This window comes from Mesocricetus auratus, unplaced genomic scaffold (genome assembly GCF_017639785.1).
Source record: "Mesocricetus auratus isolate SY011 unplaced genomic scaffold, BCM_Maur_2.0 Super-Scaffold_100022, whole genome shotgun sequence".
Classification (NCBI taxonomy): domain Eukaryota; kingdom Metazoa; phylum Chordata; class Mammalia; order Rodentia; family Cricetidae; genus Mesocricetus; species Mesocricetus auratus.
In genome coordinates, this window is record NW_024429203.1 from 18179613 (window position 1) to 18204301 (window position 24689).

A 24689-nucleotide genomic window follows, 5' to 3' on the forward strand; every position below is an offset into this window, starting at 1 on the left:
TTCTTATAAAATTTTGAAAACTGTATTTGGATCATTTGCCAATGGATCAAGAAGGCCGTCCCCAAAATACTGTCATCCAAGGATATTGAATATAAAAATTTATTCCCAACTTCCTATAAATGATAAATTAGTCTTCCCTAAGCAGAGCTGTGTTGGTTCGTGTACACAAGTATGATCAACCACTAAAGGGCTTTGAGACTCTATAACAGGTGTTATAAGTTGCAAACTTGAATTAACTCTGGTTCTACAAGAGAGTAGCACTTCTCCATGGATATGAAGGTGAGAATCCACTTTTACCTTTGGTACATTTCTTCCAAGCAATCATATACTAACAATAGTCTCATATCCGGTGTTATTAATTCCTACTTGTAGACTGTATATTCCAACAAATTCCAGAAGTTATTCTTTATTGATAATGAAAATTCTTCTTTGTTAAGTGGAAAATTACCTTTTGTATTAGTTTTTAGTACAATCTTGACATCTTTATTTCTCAGGCTGTAGTTCATGGGATTCAACATAGGAACAACAATGGCATAAGACACAGATGACAATTTTCTTTGGTCCAGAGAGCTGGCTGGTGATGGTTGGAGGTACATGAAATCTGTAGAGCTAAAGAAGACAGCAACAGTCAAAATATGGGAGCTGCAGATGCTGAAGGTCTTGGATCTGCCCTCAGCAGATTGAATGTGGAGGATACTGACAATGATGAAGATGTAAGAACTAAGGATGGTCACAGCTGGTAGAACAATGTTAAATGCACAGAAGGACAGTGCTAGTACCCCATGGATAAAAGTATTAGAACAAGAGAGTTCCAGTAATGGGAAAAGATTCCAGAAGTAATGATTTATTATATCAAGCTTACAGAAAAGCAATCTTAGCAGGAAGACAGTGTGAACTGTGACATGTAGTGGGTGATACCTTATGTCCTGGCTACCATGTACAAACATACTTGATATGACATGATTACATTGTAAAGCAAAGGGTTAGAGAAAGCTGCATAACAGTCATAGGCTTTGAGCCAACAATTAGCATTCTGCAACAGCAAAAGCACAGAAGTAGAACTGATCTTAGCCTTCTGGGTAAGATATTATAGTTTTCGTGGTCACAAAATTCATCAGAATTTTAGGAATAATGACAATGAAGTGAAAGCAATCAATAAATTATAGATTTCTGAGTAAATAATGCATGGGTATGTGCAGCTGAGACCTAAACAGAATTAAGTTGATCATGCCTAGGTTTCCCACAATTGTAATCAAATGATCTTATAGGAAGATGAGGAATAAGGGCAATTGGAGCTCTGGATTCTCTGTTAACCCAGAAAGGATTAACTCAGACATGGTGGTTTGACATACTTCTTCCAATCACTTCTTAATACTCTCAATGTAAGAAGAAATTTTTATATATGGAAGAAAATTTGAGTATCCATTCTCCTATCATTTAATGATTTTAGAAATGGAATTCAAGTAATTCTAAGTATCTCCCATCCTTTGTCATCTTTTCTATCTAAGCATTAATTACTTCATAGTACAAAAAGGGAGATATACAAAGAAATAATTATATGAATGATTACATTCTTGTTACTTTGTCATGATAATTAGGTGTACTGGCATACATTTCCTACCACATGTAAACCATTCTAGCACATGTTATTCAGTGTTTCCATATTTCTCATGTCTTAATAATATACCTCTCTTTTAGTAGAAAATGTTTAACATGTGGTAAAGTCAAGTCATTATAAACAAGAGAGCCATAGCTAAACTCTAGTTAATTTTGAATAAATAAAAAATTGTATATTTAAATAATGAACAAGAGAATTACTTACCTCTTCACTTTAATCTAGATATTTGATTAGGGATATCAACCAAAAAATAAACTTAAAATCTAGTAGCTTAGAAATCAAGAAGATAAAATATCTACCAATTGTAAAAATAACAGAGCATATAGAAAATCTAGAATTGTTTACAAAGAACTATTACATGTAATTAGCAATATGTCAAAGAAATGTTAGTAAATGATTTTGGAAGCCCATTCCACATGAAGGGATGTGCTCTCAGTCTGGACACCTGGGGAAGTGCCTGGGCGCTGCTTCAGATGATATGACAGACTTTGGGGATTCCCCCCATGGATTGCCTCACCCTCCCTGGAGAGCAGAGGGAAGATGGGATGAGGGGGAAGTGAAAGGGAGTAGGGGTTGACATATGAAGCAAGCTTGTATCTAATTTAAATAAAAAATTAAAACAAAACGAAAGGAAGAAAGAGAAATGTTAGTAAACATAAATCACAGGATAGTTGATGAAACTGTAAGAAAATCACCAACATTCCCAAATGAAATGCTTTACAGTTATTTGTTAGATTCTTCTTTTGCTTAGACTGACCAGACCTCAATGCCCACCTCTCACAAAGGACAGCTGTTTCCATTCTGTGTCAATCATAAATCATAAGGAAACCTTCATAATGGCTAAAGGTTGATACCTTAACTCATGTCCATTTCAAGCAGTTGCTTAAATGGTAATACTTGACTTACTTTCCAAACTACATTTATTTTAAGATAATCTCATGTCAATTTTAATACTTCTAAGTTCACCTTTACTATAAAAGCTGAGAACAATGTACTGAGACAGAATGTGCCTTCAAAATTTGAGTGTTGAAAACTTAACACCAAATACAGCACACAAAATAAGCCAAACCATTTTAGGGAGCATAGGTCATGCAAAAAATTGATTAATGCTGTTATGAGAGCAGGTTAGTGACCACAGGTTTGGGTATCAAGGGTGGGCTGAATTCCTTCCTTCCTTCCTTCCTTCCTTCCTTCCTTCCTTCCTTCCTTCCTTCCTTTCTTCCTTTCTTCCTTTGTTCTGTTCTTTTTCTTTCTTTCTCCCTTCCTTTCCTTACTTCTTTCTTCTTCCCCTCTTTTCTTTTTTAAGTCTTTGTCCTTCAGTCTTCTGATATATCACAATGTACAGCAAGGCAATTCTCTTGATATGGGTTTTGGTCTTGACATTCTTGACCTTCTGAAACTTATGGAAAGATAAATCCACTTGTGATCACTAACATCATCTTTCTGTGGTATTCTGTGATAGCAACAAGGGCAGACCAAGACACGCAACCTTCTATATCTCTGAGTCTTTTCATTGAGTTGTTTTACTTGTTTCTTGTCCCTTGCGAAGTTATCCCAGGTAATAATAGCTTCTGTCACAGAAGCCCCACTATCTGTCTCTCAATTATGGTAGCTCTAACAATGTGTGTAGACTTTGATTAATTTTATTTGATTAAATTTCCCTGTTGCCCAGTTCTAGCAAGCACACTTAATTCCAATGTCTTTTGTTCAGCTCTGCTTGTGTCCCATTAATGATTGTACGCACTTGTCCTTGATGGAGAATTCCTCTCTTCCAGATTTGCATGAGATAACTTAGGCTCCCACTGTCAATTGCATCTTAAATTATAAGAAACACAAGAAAAATGTTTAATAACAAGTGCTTATTACCAGCAAAGTGAGAAGCTAAGATCCAAATATATTTAGTATATATAAGTTCATTAGTTTGTTTATCTCAGCAGTATCACTAACAATATAACTAATGTATTTATCACTTCCCCAGGTTTTCTTGTAGCAATTTGTGTCTTGTGCTAGTCTGTATTTTTGATAAGAATATTTGGACACCCCCATGGAGGGCCTCACCCTCCCTGGGGGAATGAGGGGATAACGGGGGGGGGTTGGGGGGAGGGCACGGGAGGAGGGGAGGGAATGGGAGAGGGACCTGGAACTGACTTGTGAAGCAACCTCGTTTCTTATCTAAATTTAAACTGGAAAATAAAATAAAAAGAGAGAGAAGAAGGAGAACTTGAAAAAAAAGAATATTTGATATAATATTTACCACCAAATACTTTCCATTACACAATGCCATATTCTAAACTTTCAGCATGGTGCTACACAGAATATCCTTATGAATATATTAAAATGAAAGCTGCCTTACCTGAAGTATCTGAGATTCTGAGATTATGAACTCATTGATTATGTGTATTATGTATCTTCTCTTCTCAGGTTCTCACACTATTATTGTATTCTCTGTGGCTCACTGAGTTTTATTGTTACAGATAATTTATATAAGGGCATCCATGTGGTCTTTTTCCTTATATGACTGACTTATTTATCAGAGTAAAGTGTCTTCCATGTTCAACAATATTTTTTTCAGTCACTGCAGTTTCCCTTATAGGAATAAGAAACACAAAGTTTCAGAGCTACCTAACATGCATCCATAATTTTTTGTTATTATTCACTGTTTACTATTTACAAGAACATATGAATGAGATAATTTAGGTAACCAGTTTTAATAGATCACTTGTTACATAACATAGTCACAAAATACAGGTGAAAATAGACGCCATCATCTTAAAGTTACATAAATTTAATCAATATCTATTTTTAATGTTTAATTTCTTAACCTGTTATATTTTAGGTCTGCATAATTAATTATGTGTTCAGTAACATAACAATAGCTTGAATGATACCAAATTTTCTATGGCATTTATAATGAACGGTAGTGAGTACTTACGTGTTGATAATAATTCAAACAGATATTCTTAATGTTATGCTCAGCTCTGGACCCCAAAAAGTCCACCACCAAGGAGATGACTCAAGAAATTCAAGAACAGAGGTTTCTTTATTTGCAAGCTGCAGCATGGATTCTACCTGCTCAGGTCAAGCAGAATACCACTTACAGCTAAAGGGGGTGTTTAAAGGGAAAGTTCATTAAGATTGAAAGTCAATATTACAAAGCTTCTGTGGTTACATAGGACAAATCAGCAACTGTATGTTTGGGCATGATACAATTAATCATGGTATTGTAGGGAAATAATATGGTTAATTATCTCCTGGGCCAGGAATTTTCATAACAGAGTGGATGGCTATCTGGACAGAGAAATGTTGACACAGCTGCATTATGTTATCTGGTCTCAGGTCTGTAGTCACATGCCCAGTTCTATGTTAAGACTTATCTCTCAGGCTGCCTTTTGGGAGCTCAGAGGAGCTTGAAAGTTTGCATTTTCCTATATGTATTTTGAAGTCCAAGTTTTTAGACTTTTATTAATTTTTACTATTTCAGTTAGGATATTATTATGGACCAATATTACAACAAATTTCAAAGTGTTAAGCTTACAGTTTCCTTTGGTCTTCAGGATAGAGAGATAAAGAATACAGATAATCTGATCTTCAGAATTCTACAGTCTATAAGGTCATACATAGGCAAGCAAACCAGACAAGCGAGTAAATAGGTATTTCAAAAAGTCCTGAAGGACCAGAGGTACTAGGATGCTAGTCCTTAATCAGTGATGATATCACCAAAGATATCTTAGAGTAAGGTAAAAAGAAATTTTCTTTCATTTTGGTCCAAGTATCATATGACATGACTGATATAGGAAAACCTTTGAGTATGCTCACAGGTATAAGTCCTAGTCTTCTTTTAAGCTTTACTAATATATCTTTATCCAATTTAACATAATTTGCTTTCATTGTTGTTAAAGGTGAGGTTTGTGTTATATTCAATAAATATTTAACAAAATTTTTTGCAGGAAATACAGATAAATACAATGAAGCAATATTAGCCTTGACAATAGGCACCATCTTGAAACACAAACATAGCAAAAGCACTTTCATTATTTAAAAAATGTGAATTTAAATTTATTTGATCATATGTTTCCTCTCTCCCTAGTACTTCCAGATATCTCCCCCTGCCTCACCAACCAAATTAAGTTTTTTCTGAATAAACAAACAAAAAAGTCAACATAGCAATAAACCTCCCCAAATCAGGAAAACAAAGTAAAGACAGCCCCACCACACTCCCTGCCACAGAACATCAGAACTCTGTAAATTCCCTTATGAACTGTCTGTGTTGTGTATAATCTTTGGGTATAAGATGAAGCTTGTAGTTCTTTCTGAGGGCTGCAGAGTCAAATAATTCTCTGTATTCGTAACTAGTTAGAAGTGACCCAATCTCCATGGTGTTTTTGAATTAAGTTGTTTCTGGCTAAATAGTGTTAGGTTGTCTGTTCCCCATTATTTGCACAATTCTAGGATCCTACAGACCTAAGGAAGTATATTCTTTTGTGTTTGGGTGAACCGCTCTGTAAATATCTGTTAGGCCCATTTGATTAATATCATCTGTTAGCTTTATCTCTTTAGGCCTTTTTGTTTGTTTGCTTTGTTTTTTTTCTAGATTATCTGTCCACTGGTGAGAATGGGGTGTTAGTCAGTAGTGTGTTTTGTGTGGGTCTGTAGAAGAATTTGGGTCACTTACTGATGAATTTTGGCTTTGTAAAGCAGCAGGAGAATCAGATTCTAGTGAACTGACTGTTGTTATACAATTTACACATATTAGCAAGTCGATTTCTGCATAACAAGACCTCTTATCTGGAGTTGTTTGAGGGAAGCATCATCTGCCCAAGCAATTCTCAGCAATGAGACATCTTGGTTACCCAGGTCCTCTCATAATTAAATTTTGCAAAGGTTCTGAATCCTTCAGGAAGAACTCAGATAAGAATAAAACAATTCACACAAAGGGCAGCAAACACCAAAATGTAGTTCAAAGCCTAGGTGCAGATATTCTGGAATTCAGCCAGAGGCAATGACCTATAGTGGAGATAGTGAAGTCTCCCATTATTAATATGTAGGGCTTGATGTGTGATTTAAGTTTGGTGATGCTTTTGTTTGTTTGGTTGATTGGTTTTGTTTTTGTTGTTGTTGTTTTAATTTATAAATGTGCAAGCCTTTACATTTGAGGCAAATATGTTCAGATTTTGAGATGTCATGTTGACAGAATTTTTTCCATTAGTGAAAATAAAGGGTTCTTCCCCATCTCTTTTTATTAATTTTTGATGAATGTCTATTTTGTTAGATATTATAATGGCTGCACCACTTACTTCTTCTAGATTTTTGCCTGCAAAAATTTTTTACAAGTCTTACTCTGATGTTAATGTGAGTTTCTTGTATTCAATGAAAGAATGGATCATGTTTTTGTATTCAATTTGTTAGCATGTGACTTTTTATTGGGTGATGGAGTTTATTGATATTGAGAGATATTAATAGAAAATGATTGTTAATTCCTTTTATTTTGTTTTTGGTAGTGGTGGTAGTATGCTAATGTGTGTGTGTGTTTCTCTTCTTTTGTTTTTGTTGGTGTGAGATTATGTATTTCCTGTTCTTGTGAGTGTAGTTAGCCTCTTTGAAATGACATTTTCCTTCTAGTGCCTTCTATGGAACTGAATTTCTAGGTAGATACTGTTTAACTTTGACTTTTTCATGGAATAGCTTGTTTTCTCTATCTATGGTGATCAATAATCTGGCTGCATATAGGACTCTGGCCTCAAATTTGTGGCCTCTTTGAATCTGCAAGATATTTGTCCAAGTCCATCTGACTTTTGGAGTCTCCATTGAGAAGTCAGATGTAATTCTAATAGGGCTGCTCTCACATGTTACTAGGCCATTTCCCTTGCACATTTTAATATTCTTAATTCTATATGTTTATTATTTTGATCATTATGTGACAGTTGAACTTTATTTTTGTCTTACATACCAATCACAGTTACCTCTCCCTCCCATCCTCCTATTCCCCCCACCATCCACCTATTCCTTAAACAGGTCTCTACTCCTTTGGGTTTGTGCTAACTATAGTTTTAGGAGCTGATTTATGAGTTTATTTTTGTTGGATGGATGCTTTTACCCTTTGTTGTTCATTCCTCTCTTATCATCTGGCCTAAACTTCCTATGGTTCTGGTGACTGTAAGTCCTTTTGTCCATTAAGGAATCTCTGGTTTTTTTTTTTTTTTGTCAGTCTACATGACCTCTGGGGTTTTGGGTGCAAGGGTTAACTCTAAGATTCTGAGGTTCTTGCTACTGGTAAGACCTCAGGTAGATCAGGGGATTTTTTGAGCTATGGGTACCAGATTACACTCTGAGTTTCCAGGTGCCTGCATGTCCTCTGGTTGATCAGGGTTCTTCTTCCAGAATTGTGGACTATATTATGGTGACAAAGGGAGGGAGGGATATTGGGGAAAGCTGGATAGGCTCTGAGGAGTTTTGGCAGGCTGTGGGCTGGTATTCCTTGGGGTGTCTGACATTGCCTCTGGTAAAGCAGGGGTCTTCTCTGGAGTTATAGGCTGGGGTATGGATAACGCCACCATTTCGTGATGAGCAATATTTACTGTCATCTATTAGAATAAGAATATCAATGGAAATACAACTTTAGCAGAGTTTATTGAAAGGTTTACCTGAGAAATAGAACACCCTTGACCTACTGAATGTGAAAAAAAATTCCATCTTGGCCAAGCCTTCAAATAGAAAAAGAAACAACAACAACAACAACAACAAAAAACACATAACATTGATATATTAACAACCCAGTTGAAATATATTCAAGAATTCCAAAGATACCTGTTATGGAGAAGATGTGGGGAAAAGCTTCATGAAATTTCAAACTGGTACAGCAACAATGAGTAGGTATGGTGATTTATAAATAGATAAGTAAGTAAGTAAATAAATAATTTCCCATTTGCCCCTGCAATACCACTCACTGAACAAAGGACTTAACATTTGAAACTACAGATTCCTGTTCAGTCATGTTCACTGCAGAACTATTCATAGTAGCTAGCAAGTGGAAATGTCTTTCAACTGATGATAGTGAAAACATAGTACATATATACAGTGGATTTCTATTTATTTGTAAAAAATTCTTAAAATTTGCATATAAATACTAGAACAAGAAAATATTGAAGGAGGCATCTCTGAACCAGAAAAACAAATACCACACGGTCTCTCTTACTGGGAATGCCTAAATCCAAATATGCAAATATGTAGTGTGAATATATAAACTTGAATTCTTCAGGAACCATGAAAAAATGAGGGGGTGAGCATCTACTCTAGAGAGGAGAATATTAGTGAACAGATGCTGGGAATGGTGAAACAGAAAAAATAGGGGGTGTTTTATTTGACGAAGTGTGGAGAAAGTGGTAAGATGAACACTAAATATTGATAAATACCAATGAGATTTTTGCAAAAGCCATGGAGAATCATATTATTTTATGTTAAACTGAAATACACACACACACACACAGAGACATACTTGTGCATGCACACAACACACATGCACCAACCACCCTCCCAAAACATTATATGCTGTTCTGTTGTCCTTTGTTACTTCACAGAAATTAGTTAAGTCTCTATTGCTGAAGACATACAGTCTTCTGACACAGGAGTTACACTTTAATGAATAGAGCTGAAGGACCATACACTGTGTGGACTAGCTTTCTAGGTGCCAAGAGAGTAAAACAGTTAATAGTTCTACCCAGCTGTGACACCTGGGAACCACAATAATAACCAGCAAACAAAGCTATTCTTAAAAGTAAAACAATATCAGTTACATCATAACAATAATCAGTACCTACAAAATTATATTTAAGGTTCACCCAATAGGAGACAATTCATGCCTGGTTCTATAAACACAGTCAACTCTGACCAATGATGACCCCATGGAACATAGAGAAGAATCTAATAGTGACACTCTCCTAAACTAGTATAATCTCTACCCACATACTTAGTACTGATCAATTTGCCCACAGATAAGTGTAACTCTTTTTAAAGCAAATGGACACCATTACAGAAATCCATAACTGGTCTAAATAGAGGGAACAGCAGATGATGGTGTGAGGAACCACAGCTAACCCATCTAAATTCCAATCCAGTCACACTGCCTATGACTCGAGGAACATTTGGAAGAAAAAGAAAGAATGATCTGAGAGTCAAGGGGTAAGGAAGCCTGTGGTGAGATGGTGTCTTTTGTGTATGACAGGAAAATGGCACCATGGTTCTGAACAATGTAAGGTGCTTAACAAGAGCCAAAAATAATAGTGGTTGGCACACCCATGTGAAAGAGTAAACTCTCAGGGGACTCAACCCATTGTTGAAGAGCTATAGTCAAGTAATGATGGCTGAGTTAGACTCAGTCTTCCTATGAATAAACCCGTATGTATGTATGTATGTATGTATGTATGTATGTATGTATATATATATATATATATATTTCAAATATACATTAACTAAAGGAAAGCAGGCCATTAATTTGACTAAGAGCAGGGGGATCGTGGAACTAATTAGAGGGATAAGGGGGAATGATGCAATTACAGCACTTAGTATTAAATTCCCAAAATTGAATTAAAAATAAATACAAATTTTTGGGATTGTTGGAATTCAGAATGAAGTTTAATATTTTTAAATTAATATTATTAAAAAAGAAAATATCCATTATGTGTCTAAGGATTCATATCCTCCTTACTATTCGTTCACATTGTATATTCTATGAAACAAAAGTAATAGTGTGCATAGAAAATTGAATTTAAAATTTATTCTTCTATAACTTATCAAAGTATCATAGCAAATGAGTATTCTTATAAGTAAAATAGATAGCATAAATTCACACTGTGCATTTGTGGATAACTTGTTTAATAATCCCCACATTACTCCTGATTATTTGAATGTTTTTCTTTGACATATTTTCTTCAGGGCAGCGCTGACATCCTTATTCCTCAGGCTATAGATCAATGGGTTCAGCATGGGAACAACAGTAGTATAAAACACAGATAACACTTTCCCTTGGTCCATGGAATTCACTGATGATGGCTGTAAGTACATGAAAGCAGCAGAACCAAAGAAGATAGCAACAGCAGAGATGTGGGAAGTGCATGTACTGAAGGCTTTGGACCTGCCTTTTGTGGAGTGAATGTGGAGGATGCTAGCAATAATGGAGGCGTAGGAAATAATAATGGTGAGAATTGGGACACAGATGTTCAATGTACCAAAAATTAGAATCAGCAACTCATTGATATTGGTATTAGAGTGTGCAAGCTTCAAGAGGGGAAGAATATCACAGAAATAGTGATTGATCATATCTAATTTGCAGAACTGAACACTTATGAGGAAGCCTATGTGAACTGATGCACTGAGCACACTAAAAATATACACTCCTGCAATCAGGGAACTGTAAATCTGATAGGACATGGTGACACTGTAAAGCAAGGGGCTACAGATGGCTACATAGCGGTCATATGCCATTGCAGCTAATGTACAACACTCTGCACTGCCAAAAATGATGAAGAAAAAGAGCTGAGTCATGCATCCAGCATAGGAGATGAGATTCTTCTCTCTCACAAAGCTCACCAGCATTTTGGGGGTAACAATTGTGGACTGACAGAAGTCAATGAAGGACAGACTGCTGAGGAAATAATACATGGGGTTGTGCAGGTGGGAACTTAGCACAATTAATGCGATCATGCCCAGATTGCCTGCTACAGTGACCACATAAATTCCCATGAAGAGAAGAAAGAGGGGCATCTGGAGTTCTGACTTCTCTGAGAGTCCAGCCAAGAAGAACTCAGTCACTGTGCAGTGGTTTCCTGCTGCCATGTTCTTCATTCAGATTCTGAAGGAGTAAAAGAATAGGGAACTGGGATTGACATGTGAAACAAGCTATTTAAAATTAAAATAAAAAATGATTAAAAAAAAAAAAAAAAAAAAGAATTTGTTGAGCAAGGTGTTGGGAGATCCAGTCTTTAACCCCAGAACTAGGGAGGCGAAAGCTCTCAGATATCTGTGAGTTCAATACCAGCCTGGTAAACAGAGGTAGTAGTTCTATAAGAGGCAATGCTACATACAAAAAAGTCTGATATATGTACATATATATCAGACATTTTTGTATATATGTATATGTGTGTATATATATATTGAAAGAGAGAGAGAGATCTAGTGGGAGAGAGATTTCTCTGAGTGACATTATTATTTTTTTCATGTACACAAATTCCACATATAAATAATTTCTGCCTTAAAATACTTTTTCCTTATTTATAATTACCTTAATGTATCATTTAAATAAATAAATAAACATATAAATTTATTTATTAAAACAAATAAATCAATAACCAAATTTTATTATTTTTTCAAACATATCCTTAAATATTAAGAATGCATTTCCTATAAAATTCTATTACTCTGTTGAAATTTCCATAATTTTTATGATTCAAAACAATGTCCCTAAGTTCAAAAGTAGAGAGGTGATCAATGAGGAAAAGTGACAGCTATGTAATTAATAGTTTTATTCTTTCCATGAAGCATTCTTACCTTGAAATATGTCCTGGTTTTCACATATTTATTGGATTTACTTGAAAATTATAAAATATTGCACTGCAAAGAATTTCTTAGTAACAACCTTTGATAAGGTTCTTTTTACTTTCTTTTTAATATGGTCATTAAGAATTTCCTACAATGTGTTTTGAGCATAGTCAAACCCTCTCTGAAATCTTCATAGATCTAGCTCCCTTTGTGTCTTTGTCACCCATAATGTTCTGTCCATCTATTGTGAGATTGTGGCCTTCCACAGGAGTATGGCTGACTTACCAGGGGCGTTGTTCTTAAAGAAAATTAGTGTCCATCTCTCCACAGCCTTCACTTGATAGTGGCTCCTCCTCTCTCCATGAAGAAATTTTGTCTGGAGTAAGCCTGCACAGAACTTACATATGATGTGGTAATCACTGTGACTTCATTTGTGTAGATATCCTATTGTGTCTGCAGGAAGTGTTCCCATATATTCATCCATCATGTTGGGTTAATGGGTTTCCTATTTTTGAGTTGTTAGTCAACGATGTGCTATTAGTCTCTAAAAAAAATCACAAACTCTTCTCAATGCTATTGGTTATACTCCACAGTTCAATGAAAACATCTTGTTGATGAAGGCACCCTGTACTTGGTCACAGAGCATGGAGATATCACAATGGTATGGAAAGTTATTATGGACACTACTGGAGAAGAAAAGTGCTCAACAAACTTAAAAAGCTGTGAACCCTGTGTGCTAAATAACAACCGAGCTGGCAGAACATTCTCACTGGTACAGTTGTGGCATGAATGTAACAGGAGAATCAAAACATTTTCTGCTTCACGAGATGAAACCCATACTTGACACTATTGTCAGACCAATGACCCGTTGCTGTCTAAACCTTATAAAAGTATTATCAGATCATCTTAAATATTCTATTGCCCCCCAAATAATTACACTGCCTGTGTTGCAGCATTGCATGCTTATTTTGGTTGTTGATTTTTAAATTTTTTAAAACAAATTACATATCCACAATGTTTTCTGGATGCTGTTCTAACACATATTGAGAAAAGAACAGCAATCCCTTCATGAAAATTCTGATTATATTGTTCTTACATTAATTTTTCAAACTTGAGTCACACCATATCCCACTAAGCTATGATGTATTTTCTCTTTGTTGTTATACTGTTTGAAGCTATTTGTCAGATATTTGTGCTTTGTTACAAGCTTTAAACTTGCTAGTCTTTCTATGTCAAACATTAATGCTGTATTTCTATTTTAGTATTATGTATCCTTATATTAAGCATATTTCAATGGAATTTTATTTAAAATTAAATATGAATGATATAGAATATAACAAGTTAGCACCAAATATCTAGAAGTCAATCCAATACAAACATCAACAATCTATACATCCTAGATATTTTAAGTATTCCCGAGAGAACTTGATGAAAATTTTAATGAGAAAAGAATTCACCATAGAAATATTTTAATACTCAATATGGACAGAAATCAAGCCTCACAGACATTTGGAGACATTAATAAACCAATTAGTGGATTTCACATATGAAGTAAGAGAATTTATGGCACAAGTGGATTACTTAAAGCAAACTTTGTTATTTCAGAATTTGCAAGAAAAGTCAGTATAGCCTGATGTTAAAAGTATGCATCTTAAAACATTGCATATAATGTAATATGATATCTCTGGATGCAGTTAATGCTCAGTACAAAAATTTCTTCTCGCATATCTCTATATTTAACATGCATATACAATATTGGCAAATATTTAGTTTCTTTTCTGGGTGTTATACTTCTTGTTGTTATTGTATTTCTGTAGGAGAAATGTGTGCACAGTTTTATGCCATGGCACCCATGTGAAGGACAGAGAAGAAATTTGGAGAACCTGTTTTATCCTTCCAACATGGAAATTCTGAGGATAGATTTGAGGTCATCAGAATTGGGTGGCATGCACATTTACACTCTTAGACGTCTTGTCTGCCTAGTAAGCGCCTGAATTTCTAAAACAGTAATGTACATAGTTGTTTTTCAATCAGGTATAAAACACATATGAATATGAAGTATGTATCGATTTATTTATTTTACAATACTGTTATCCATCAAACTTACCTAAGATGATTACAGCACTAATAAAAATTTACCAATGCAAAAATGGAAACATGTTTATGAAGGACAGCAAAAATTATTATATTTTCTATTTATAATCTTACCCTTATCCCCAAGAGAAAATGGAATCTCTATAGAACAACTCCAGTTTAACTGATAGCTCATCTCAAGATCATCTCCACAACTGTAAATAATTTGCTTCTGTTCTATTGAATATTGACTATTAATTTATAATCACTATATTCAATTGCATTAAATAAGCCAGTGTCAGTACCTCTTCTTTTATTATTGTATTTTAGCTTATATGACCATTAAAGTGTTCACAAAACTATTTGTTCATCTCTTAAAATTTATTGAGTACAGAGGTCTTAGTCCTATGCCAAACGTCATTAATGTAAATGTCTTCAGGTATCATATACATCTGAAGAATCTAAAAGATAAGAATAACAATGTAAGAGTATAAAATAATTAATGGTGTTGTACATTTGGAGGGATTAAATTAATTAAAATCAGTTTAATTCCGTGCTTCAATCTGGCTTCTTTCTGACCAATCTATCTTTTTTCTTTGTCTTGTGCAAAGCAAATAAATAAAAGACCCAGAGACTGATATTGGGGTTCAAACTTCAAGGTGATTATCAGAAAAGCAAAGCACCTGTCCGCTAGCTTCTTACCTCCACCTCAGGCTGAATTGGCTGATGCTGTCTCCAAAGCTTTCACCAAGACTCATACTATAACTTCTCCTCAGCATGGCTGGAGAATAAATGCCTCATATTTAATACTGAAGACCCTGTTTCTATCAATTTTATCCATCTAATGCTGGGGTTAAAGGAATATGATCTGTTACTCTTTTAGAGTGATTCTATTCCTGTATCCCAGGGTGGACTTGAACTAAAAGAGATCTGTTTACCTCTTAATGTGAGTTTTAGGATTAAAGGTGTATACCAATACCTCCTCGTTTCTGGCTGCTGGTATTAAAGATGTGTGTCTGGCTTCTACGGCTTGTGAGTTTAGAGTTTTCTAAATCCTCAGAGAAACTTTAATGACTCTTAAATAATATATCACCACAGTCCCAGGAGTCTCTTATTCTCCATCTCCGTCTAAAATACAAAGGAAATGACAATGACCGACCATAAGTCACTGAAACAGTAAAAGGGAAAGTGACAGCCACTCTGCTTTAATTCTGCCATATTACCATATACACTTAGACTTGACGTTTGTGATAAAATTTACAGATAAAATAAAAACAGAGGAAAATACAATACAATTTGTACTTGAATCGATTAATACTGCAGACTAATGGGCTTACACTAAACACAGAAATTTACCATTATTCATAAAATTCTGCACAATAAGCAAAAATTTGAGTTAATTCACAACCATACAATTTTGAATGGCATCTCCTCTATTCATTTAATAAATATGATGCTAATTGGTTTTATATTTTTAGCTTTTACTATATATTATTCAATATTCATTATGGTTCTCTAAAATTTTCCTTTATTTGAAAAACAGCTTATAGTACACATTCATCATGAGAATGAACAGAAAATGCAAAACAGATCATACATGAACATAGTTGTTTCAAATTCATTACCTAACCAAAGTTGTAATATAGAAAAGAAGAGAAGGTCAAATCTTATTATGAAACTTAATCACTTGAATTACAGTCAGTATAGTAGGAATCACAGATTAAGAGCATTCAAAAGAGTCTAACACCATTAAAATTTTTCCTTTTCAAGTTAAACATGAGGCAGATATCACTCATTTCTCAGGGAAAGGTGTACATATTATGGCCAGCATTCCTTCAAAGTTACTACAAAGACAAAAGTAACCAGGTAAATATATCCACTGATCAAACAAATTCTTTAGAGTTTTAAGATTTACCTAAGAATGTATAAATTATTGGGTGGAAAGCATTTCTTCATGTCCAAGATAAATGACTTGAGGCAATCAACACGAGGCATAAATCCTTACTATTTCAGGAAGTCCACTCATCCCTGGATGATGCATAAGGAAATGGACATCTAAGACATCATTTATACATAAACAGTGGCTAGACTGTGATAATATCTAAATAAGATAAGCAATACACATTACAGTTCAAAGCTGCAATCAGAACATCAGAAAAAAAAACAGCATGTGCTAAGGTGCTAAGTTCTGTCCTTTGTTTTCCTGTGGATAAGTCTGTTGGTTGCCATCAGAAACACAGACCTCTTCTATTCACCCCACTATGCTGTAGTGATAATGCTATCAAAGTTGGAAGCTCTGTAATACATGGATGCATGGCCTCTGTGTGGTGAAGCCAATGGTAAATGTCCCTTTTAAAGAAGGACACTGACAGAACAAAATTCAATAAGAATATAATTTTTCTTAAATAATGTGGTGTTTTCATGGAATTTTAAAATATGTTAAGAGAAGCAGAATGAAAGTGTATGACATTTAAGTTGTTTAACTACATTAATATTAATTGAAATAAAGAAATCAGAAAATTATTTCTAGGCATAAAATATGTTCAGTCAGGGATGCAAACAATTTCAGTTTGTCCAGTCAATTCTCTGTTAAAGGTTTACTTCATTTTAAATCTCCTTTCAGTTTGAAGAAAACCTATAGCAATATCCAATTCATCATAACTGATGGGACCTTCCTACTGAATACTAGAAAACTGATTTCTAAGTGGAACATCTTTATACTGTGAGTCACAGCAGAAGGCAGGAGATTGACTAAGGCTGTATTTCAGAACCTGAAAGTGGTTGGTGCATTCTATAACCTCTAAACATTACCCCATGAATAACTGATAAATGAATCCAGTAAGTAGTATATTATTGATTTTTACAATGATACAACAAGACTCATGACTCACTCTCTTGTCCAACAGTCTCAGCATCACATTTTACTTCTCACTCTCAAAATCACTAACACTGGTGTGCTCAGAATTCTGCACTCATCAGTGCTGAGAGACCAGGGCCTAGTCCTCCAGCTCAGAGCTATTTTTGAACTAATATAATGATAAGTTAACATTCCCAATTACTTCTGTAGCTCTAGAGTTAGCAACAGTCTCATCTTTTACATGAGTGGTTCCTCCTGCTATACTCGGAAGGTATACACTGAACTTATATAACCCAGATCAAAATAGCATAACAACACACTCTCCAAGGATTTCCAGCTCTCAGGGAGAAAAGTCCTGAAGGAAGCAAATGCCATTTCACAACTGGTTAATCTTTTTTCTGTCATCCAAATACTCAACTTTTGTGGTAAACATTTATTTAGAGATACTATTTGAATTAAAACCAGTATTTTGACAAATTATATCTAAATAGATTTTAAGATTTTAGACTTCTTATAAGCTATAAGATAGTGTTGTAGATTCTAGCCCACAGAATAGTGAGCTGGTCTTATATAGTCAGAAGACCTTCTGTGGTCTACATCTTACTGAAAATTGTCTAGAGAATTAAAGAAAAACAATTTCCTTTTCACAAACAGTTTGAATGTATCCTATACAACTCTGTAATTTCTACATTTAAGGGCTCAAGCCTCATATATCAAAGTATGCGGATTATAGGCATACAAGAAGAATCTTTAAATAATTGTCTGTGTATGTGTATGCATGTAATGAAGTTATGTGTACATAGGTGTGCGTGTGCATGAGCATGAGAAGGACAAAGGACAAAGTCTGGAGTTGTTCCCACAGGCTGTCCACTTTCTCTGATGGGAAGTCTCTCACTGGTCTGCAATTAGCAGTAGGCTAGTCTGGATGACTAGATTGCCCAGGCTGTGTCTCTATCTCCAGTGCTGTGCTTGTTATTGCCAGTCAGAATCTCTACTTTTGATAATAGATTTTTGAAATCCAGCTTGGGCTCTTATGCTATTAAAGCATACAATTTAGCAAATGAATTAAATTTCCAGGGCTATTTTTAAATGAATTTTTTAATATCCTGGATTTATGATTGAGGAATTATGGAATTTAATTTGTGTCCTCTAGTTATCTAAATATTGTTTTAAACACCAAATTAAAAAAGCAGTACACTCACTTTGTCATTACAATCTCAAAGTTGTCTTCAGGTGGCAATTTGACACATACCTAAAGTGACTTAAAAAGGTGGAGCCTCAAAAGAGATGAAGGGCATCTAGCCATGTGTGTGAAGCTTTTTCTTTTTTTTAACCTTTTTAAAATAAAAAACAAGTTTGCTTCACATGTCAATCCCAGCTCGCTCTCATGCCCCACCTCCCAAGTTCCCCCAACACACCAAACCCCCACCCAATCCCAACTCCACTCTCCAAGGAGGGTGAGGCCCTTCATGGGGGATCTTCAAAGTCTATCATATCAACCTGGGGCAGGGCCTAGGCCCTTCCCCATGTGTCCAGGCTGAGGGAGCATTCCATCATGTAGTATGGGCTCCCAAAGTCCATTTGGATGGCAGGAATAAATACCAATCTATTGCCCAAGGCACCAAAGAATGCCAAGACCATGTGTGCGAAGCTTTTTCTTAACATCTAATTTGATAAAACCATGGCAAACACATTGAGAGTAAACCATGGTACTCCTCCTTTAAATAATACAAAGCCTTAGTTGAACAAGAAAAATCACATATTTACATATTTAGTGGTCTCCTTACCTGCACCCCATTTTTTCATTCAAAGTTGATCATAATTTTGTGAATGTGACTTATCATTAATCATAAAATAATTTTCCAATTCACTCTTTCCTCCATGTGAATAATGTTACAAATCAATGCTACAGTGAAAGAATATAACTTATGAGTGTGAAACGCAGAGTGTTAAGAAAGAAAATACCATGATTCTACATTAAAAAGAAAACCAGACCAAGGACTTTGCAATGAACACTTGAAAATAAAGATATATGGACAAAAAGGTTACTGTGTGAATCCCTATATCACACTACATCTTCCATGATGAAGTTTTTCTTCCTTTTTTTTCTTTTCTGTATTCTCTTTACTTTTATCTGGAGTGGGAAGGCTGCAAGGACAGAGGGTAGACGTTCACAGGAACAGGATAGAAATGGGATTGAGATGCATGATGTGAAAGACACAAAGAGATAATAAAAATAAAGGTAAAAAGACGGGGCTGGATAGATGGGTAGGTGGTTAAGAGGACTGGCTGTTCTCCCAAAGGACACAGGTTCAATTCCCAGCACCTACAAGGAAGTTCACAATAGTCTCCCATATGTGATACCTTCACAGACATACATGCAGGTGAAACATCAATGCACATAAAACAAAAATAAATGACTTATTTAAAAAAGAAAGTTAAAAAGAAGAAGACATGAATAAAAAACTTACAGGGAACTGAGGAGATACACAACATTGTAAAGAACCTTGCACAGATAGCTGTAAAAAATGCATCATTCACCCATTACTGTTTATCCTTGCAATCAAATTTAAGATAGTGTAAATACTTTGTGGGTGGCACTATGATACAACCTTTCCTTATTATATTTATATATATACATATATACATTAATATATTTCTGTATACTTTTCAAAGTCAGAATAACACAATATTCCTATTGCATAACTTATTTTATTCCAATTGCTTAAAATATAGAAATTGGAAAAGTATATTTGAATCATTTGCCAATTGGTCAAGAAGGTCATCTACACAACATTGAACAAAGGAATATTGAAGAAATTAATTTATTATGAACTTAATATTAGTGATAACTGAGGCTTGCCTGAGAAGAGCTCAGTTCATGTATACAAATATAACCAAACACACAAAGGATTTGAGAATTTTCTGCAGGTGTTATAGGTTACTATCGTGAATGAAATCTGATTATACAAGACAGAGGCACTTCTACACGGGTATGGAGGTTGGAAATCATTTTACATTTGGTAAATTTCTTCCAAACAATATATACTACTAATAGTCCCATTTCTGGTGTTAAAATCCCTGCTCATATATAATATCATCCCACATTATACAGAACTCACACTCTATTACTAATGAAAACTGTTAAGTAGAAACCTATCTTTTATAATAACTGTTTTTCTTTTTTATTCAAATTAGAAACAAGCTTGCTTTACATGCCAATCCCAGTTACCTCGCAGCCCCTCACTGAGCACCTATCCCATCCTCTTTCTTCTCCCCAGGGAGGGGGAGATATTCCATGGGGGAATCTTCAAAGCCTGTCATATCATTTGGAGTAGGGCCTAAACCCTCCCCCATGTGTCTAGGCTGAGAGATTATCCCTCTGTATGGAATGGGCTCCCAAAGTCCATTTGTATACCTGGGATAAATACTGATCCACTACCGGTGGCCCCATAGATTGCCCAGGCCTCCTAACTGACATTTGGGGGTCTCGTTCCATCCTATGTTGGTTTCCCACCTATGAGTCTGAGGTCCATGAGCTCCCCCTTGTTCAGACCAGTTGATTCTGTGGGTTTCTCCAGCCTGTCTTGACCCCTTTGCTCATTACACCTATCTCTCTGCAAATGGATTCCAGCGGTACAGTTCAATGTTTACCTCTGGGTGTCTGATTCTGCTTCCATCAGTTGCTGGATTAAGGCCCTAAGATGGCATATAAGGTAGTAATCAATCTTATTATCAGGCAAGGGCATTTAAGGGATCCTTTCCACTATTGCTTAGATTGTTAGTTTGGGTCATCCTTGTAGATCTCTAGACATTTCCCTAGTGCCTGATTTCTCTTTAAACCTACAATGGCTCCCACTATTATGGTATCACTTTTCTTGCTCTCTTCTTCTCTTCTACCCACTCAAACATCCTGCTCTCTCATCTCCTCCTCTCCCCTCCTCTTCACCGCTTGTCATTCTCCTAACTCCCTCTCCCCACCCACATGCTCCCAACTTGCTCAGGAGATCTTGTCCCTTTCCCCTTTTCCAAGGGACCATGAATGTCTCTCTTAGGGTCCTCCTGTTTCCTAGCTTCTCTGACTGTGTGGAAACTAGGTTGATTATTTACTCTATATTTAAAATCCATATATGAGTGAATACATACCATGCTTGTTTTTTGTGACTGAGTTACCTTACTTGAGATGGTTTTTTTCTAGTGCCATCTATTTGCCTGTGAATTTTAAGATTCCATTGTTTTGTTTTGTTTTCTGTCTGCTGAGTAGTCCTCCACTGTGTAAATGTATCAAACTGTCTTTATTCATTCTTCATTTGAGGACATATAAGTTGATTGCAGGTTCTGGAAGAAAATAATGCTGTCATGAAAATAGTTGAACATATGTCTTTGTTGTATTAATGTGCATCATTTTGATATATGCCTAAGAGTGGAATTGCTGGATCTTGTGGTAGACTGATTCCCATTTTCCTGAGGAACTTCTGTATTGATTTCCAAAGTGGCTGTATGATTTTGCACTCCCACCAGCAGTGGGGAAGTGTTCCCCTTTCTCCACATCATCTCCAGCAAAAACTGTCATCAATGTTTTTTTTGCCAATACTATAGGAGCATGATGGGATCTCTGGGTTGTTTTGATTTGAATTTCTCAGATGGCTAAGGATGTTGTCTACTTTAAGTGTCTTTCAGTAATTTCAAATTCCTCTGTTGAGAATTCTATATTTATTTCTGTAGTCAATGTTTTAATTGTATTATTTGGTGTTTTGGTGAATAACTTCATGAGTTCTTTGTATATTTTGGAAATCAGGGGGTTGGTGATGATCTTTTTCCAATCTGTGGGCTGCATTATAGAAACTTCTCAGTTTCAGGAGGTTCCATTAATTAATTGTCAATCTTAGTGTCTGTGCTACTGGTGCTATGTTCAGGAAGTGGTTTCCTGTAAATTCACTCAAGGGTACCTACCATTTTCTCTAAGAGTTTCAGTGTGGTTGCATTTATGTTGAGGTGTTTGATCCATTAGGACTTAAGTTCTGTGCATGGGAATAGATATTGATCTATCTGGAGCATCAAATTATGCCAGTACCATTTGTTGAAGATGCTTTCATTTTTCCATTGTGTAAACTTTAGCTTCATTGTCAAAAATGAGGTGTTCAAGTGTGTAAGTAAATGTCAAGGTTTTCAATTGGATTACATTGGTCTAACTGTCTATTTTAATGCCAATACCAAGCTGTTTTCAGGAATATAGCTCTATAAGAGAGCTTGAAGTAATGGATGGTGATGCCTCTGGAAGCTCCTTTATTGTACAGGGTTGTTTTGGTTATCTTGGGTCTTTTATTTTTTCATATACTGTTGAGTATTGTTCTTTCAAGGTCTGTGCTTAGCTTTTGATGGGAATTGCATTGAATCTGTAGATTGCTTTAGTAAGATTGCCATTTTACACTATTGATCCTACCTATCCAAGAGCCAGGATAATGGTATGTACTTACTCATATATGGATTTTAGACATGGAGCAGGGCATTGCCAGCCTACAACCCCACCACCAGAGAGTCTGAGGTGCAGGGAGGACCCTAAGAGAGATATGCATGGTAACCCAGAGAAGGGTGAGGGGATGGGATCTCCTAATTGGATTGGGGGGGGAGAAGGGTAGGGTAGAAGGAGATGGGAGAAAGAGAAAGAGAAAAAGAAAGAGAAAGAGGAGGGGAGAGGAGAGGAGTACATGGGAGAGCAGGAAGGTTGAGCCAGGGTAAGGATAGAGGAGAAATGGATGGGAGATCCCAGAAATGAGGGATCCAATATAAGTTGGAGGAGAGATCTGGCACTAGTGAGATCTTTAAAAATCTACAACAATGACACCAACTGGCATTAAGGCTACCTTAAATGCCCTCCCATGATAATGAGAATGATGAGTACCTTGTATGCCATCCTAGAACTCTCATCCAATGGCTAATGGAGGCAGAGGCAGACCCCCACAGCTGTGAACCAAACTGAACTCCTGGAACTCAGTTGCAAAGAAGACTGATGATAAAGGAATCATGATCTGGCTGGCAAACCCAAAGAGTTAGCTGACCTAAACAAGTGGGAACACATGGACCCCAGACTGATGACTAAGGGGCCAGCATGGGACTGATCCAGACACCCTCCCACCGAACCTGGGTGACAGAGAGGTGGCCCTGGCAATCCGTGGGACCTGGGAGAGTGGAGCAGTATTTATTCCTGGCATACTGGATTCTGGGAACCCATGCCACGTGGAGGGATGCTCTCTCAGCTTGGACACATGAGGGAGAACCTAGGCCCTTACCGGGATGATGTCACAGACCCTGAAAATCCCTCATGGAGGCCCTTGCCCTCCCTGGGGAGCAAAGGGGGAATGGAGTGGGGGTGATGGGTTGGGAGGATTGGAGGGGAAGAGGGGAGAGAGAACTGAAACTGACATGCATAAAAAGTTAAATAAAAAATATTTGGGAAAAAAGAGAAGTCCCCGCTTATGTGTTTTTGAATAAAGTCACTTCTGGATCACAGACTTCAGTTGTCTGTTCTCCATTATTTGCACAATTCCAGGATTCTACAGTGCTAAGAATAAATTATATTCTTTTGTGTTCCCGTGAAATGTTCTATTAGACCCATTTGAATAATAACATCTATTAACTGCATTATTCCTCTGTTTAGTATTTGTCTAGATAACCTGTCCATTAGTGAGAGTGGTGTGTCAGTATTCTGTTATATGTGGGTCTGTGGAAGAATTTGATCACTCAAAGAGGAATTTTGGCTTTGCAAAGTACCAGGGGAATCAGATTCTGGTGAATTGACTGCTGGTTGCCTCATAAAAATTGCTATCTTAATACAATTTATACATAGTAGCAAATCAATTTGTGCATACCAAGACGTCTTATTTGGAGTTGTTTGAAGGAAGCATCATCTGTCCAAGCACTTCTCAGCAGTAAGACGTCTTAGTTATCCAAGTCCTCTCATAACTAAGTTTGCAAAGACTCTGAATCTTTTATGAATAACTCAGATAAGAATCAAACACTTCACACAAAGGGTAGCAATCACAAAATGTAGTTCAAACCTGTGTGCTGATGTTCTGGAATTCAAACCAGAGGCAATGATCTGAGTGATCTCTCCATAAAGTGAGGTACTAAAGTCTCCCACTATTATTGTATGGGAATTGATATATGATTTAAGCTTCAATAAAGTTTTGTTTGTTTGCTTTTCTTTTGTGTTTCTTTTTTTATAGAAATATAATTGTCTTTACATCTTTGGGTCAATGATGTTCTGAATTGAAATGTCATATTAATAGGTGTTATTCCTTTGATGAATATGAAGTGTCCTTCCCATATCTTTTTTTAATTTATTAATTAGAATTGCTTCATCAGCTTGCTTCTTGGAGGCCTTGCTTGGAAAAACTTTTCCAACCCTGTACTCAGTTAATATATGTCCTTAATTTTAAGATAAGTTTCTTACGTGCAAAAGAAGGATGGGTTTTGTTAGCCTATAACTTTTGATTGGTGAATTGAGTTCATTGATATTAAGAGATACTAATGACAAAAGCTTGTTTATTCCTGTTATTTTATTGCTTCTGGTGGTGGTAGTGTGTATATTTCTCTTCTTTTGATTTCACT

At 35.9% G+C, this 24689-nt stretch overlaps 1 protein-coding gene and 1 pseudogene across 1 annotated transcript; both read right to left on the reverse strand.

Moving 5' to 3' along the window:
- Positions 1-362: 362 nt before the first annotated feature.
- LOC101844902 lies at positions 363-1337 on the reverse strand (annotated as a pseudogene).
- A 9173-nt stretch (positions 1338-10510) lies between these two features.
- LOC101822561 (olfactory receptor 1537-like) lies at positions 10511-11540 on the reverse strand. Its single transcript, XM_005069254.2, has one exon. The coding sequence runs from the start codon at positions 11453-11455 to the stop codon at positions 10511-10513; it is 945 nt and encodes a 314-aa protein (XP_005069311.1). The 5' UTR covers positions 11456-11540.
- Between the last annotated feature and the right edge of the window lie 13149 nt (positions 11541-24689).

Coding starts and splice junctions, on each gene's coding strand:
- LOC101822561 (XM_005069254.2), bottom strand. CDS start 11,455: ATGAAGAACATGGCAGCAGGAAACCACTGCACAGTGACTGAGTTCTTC.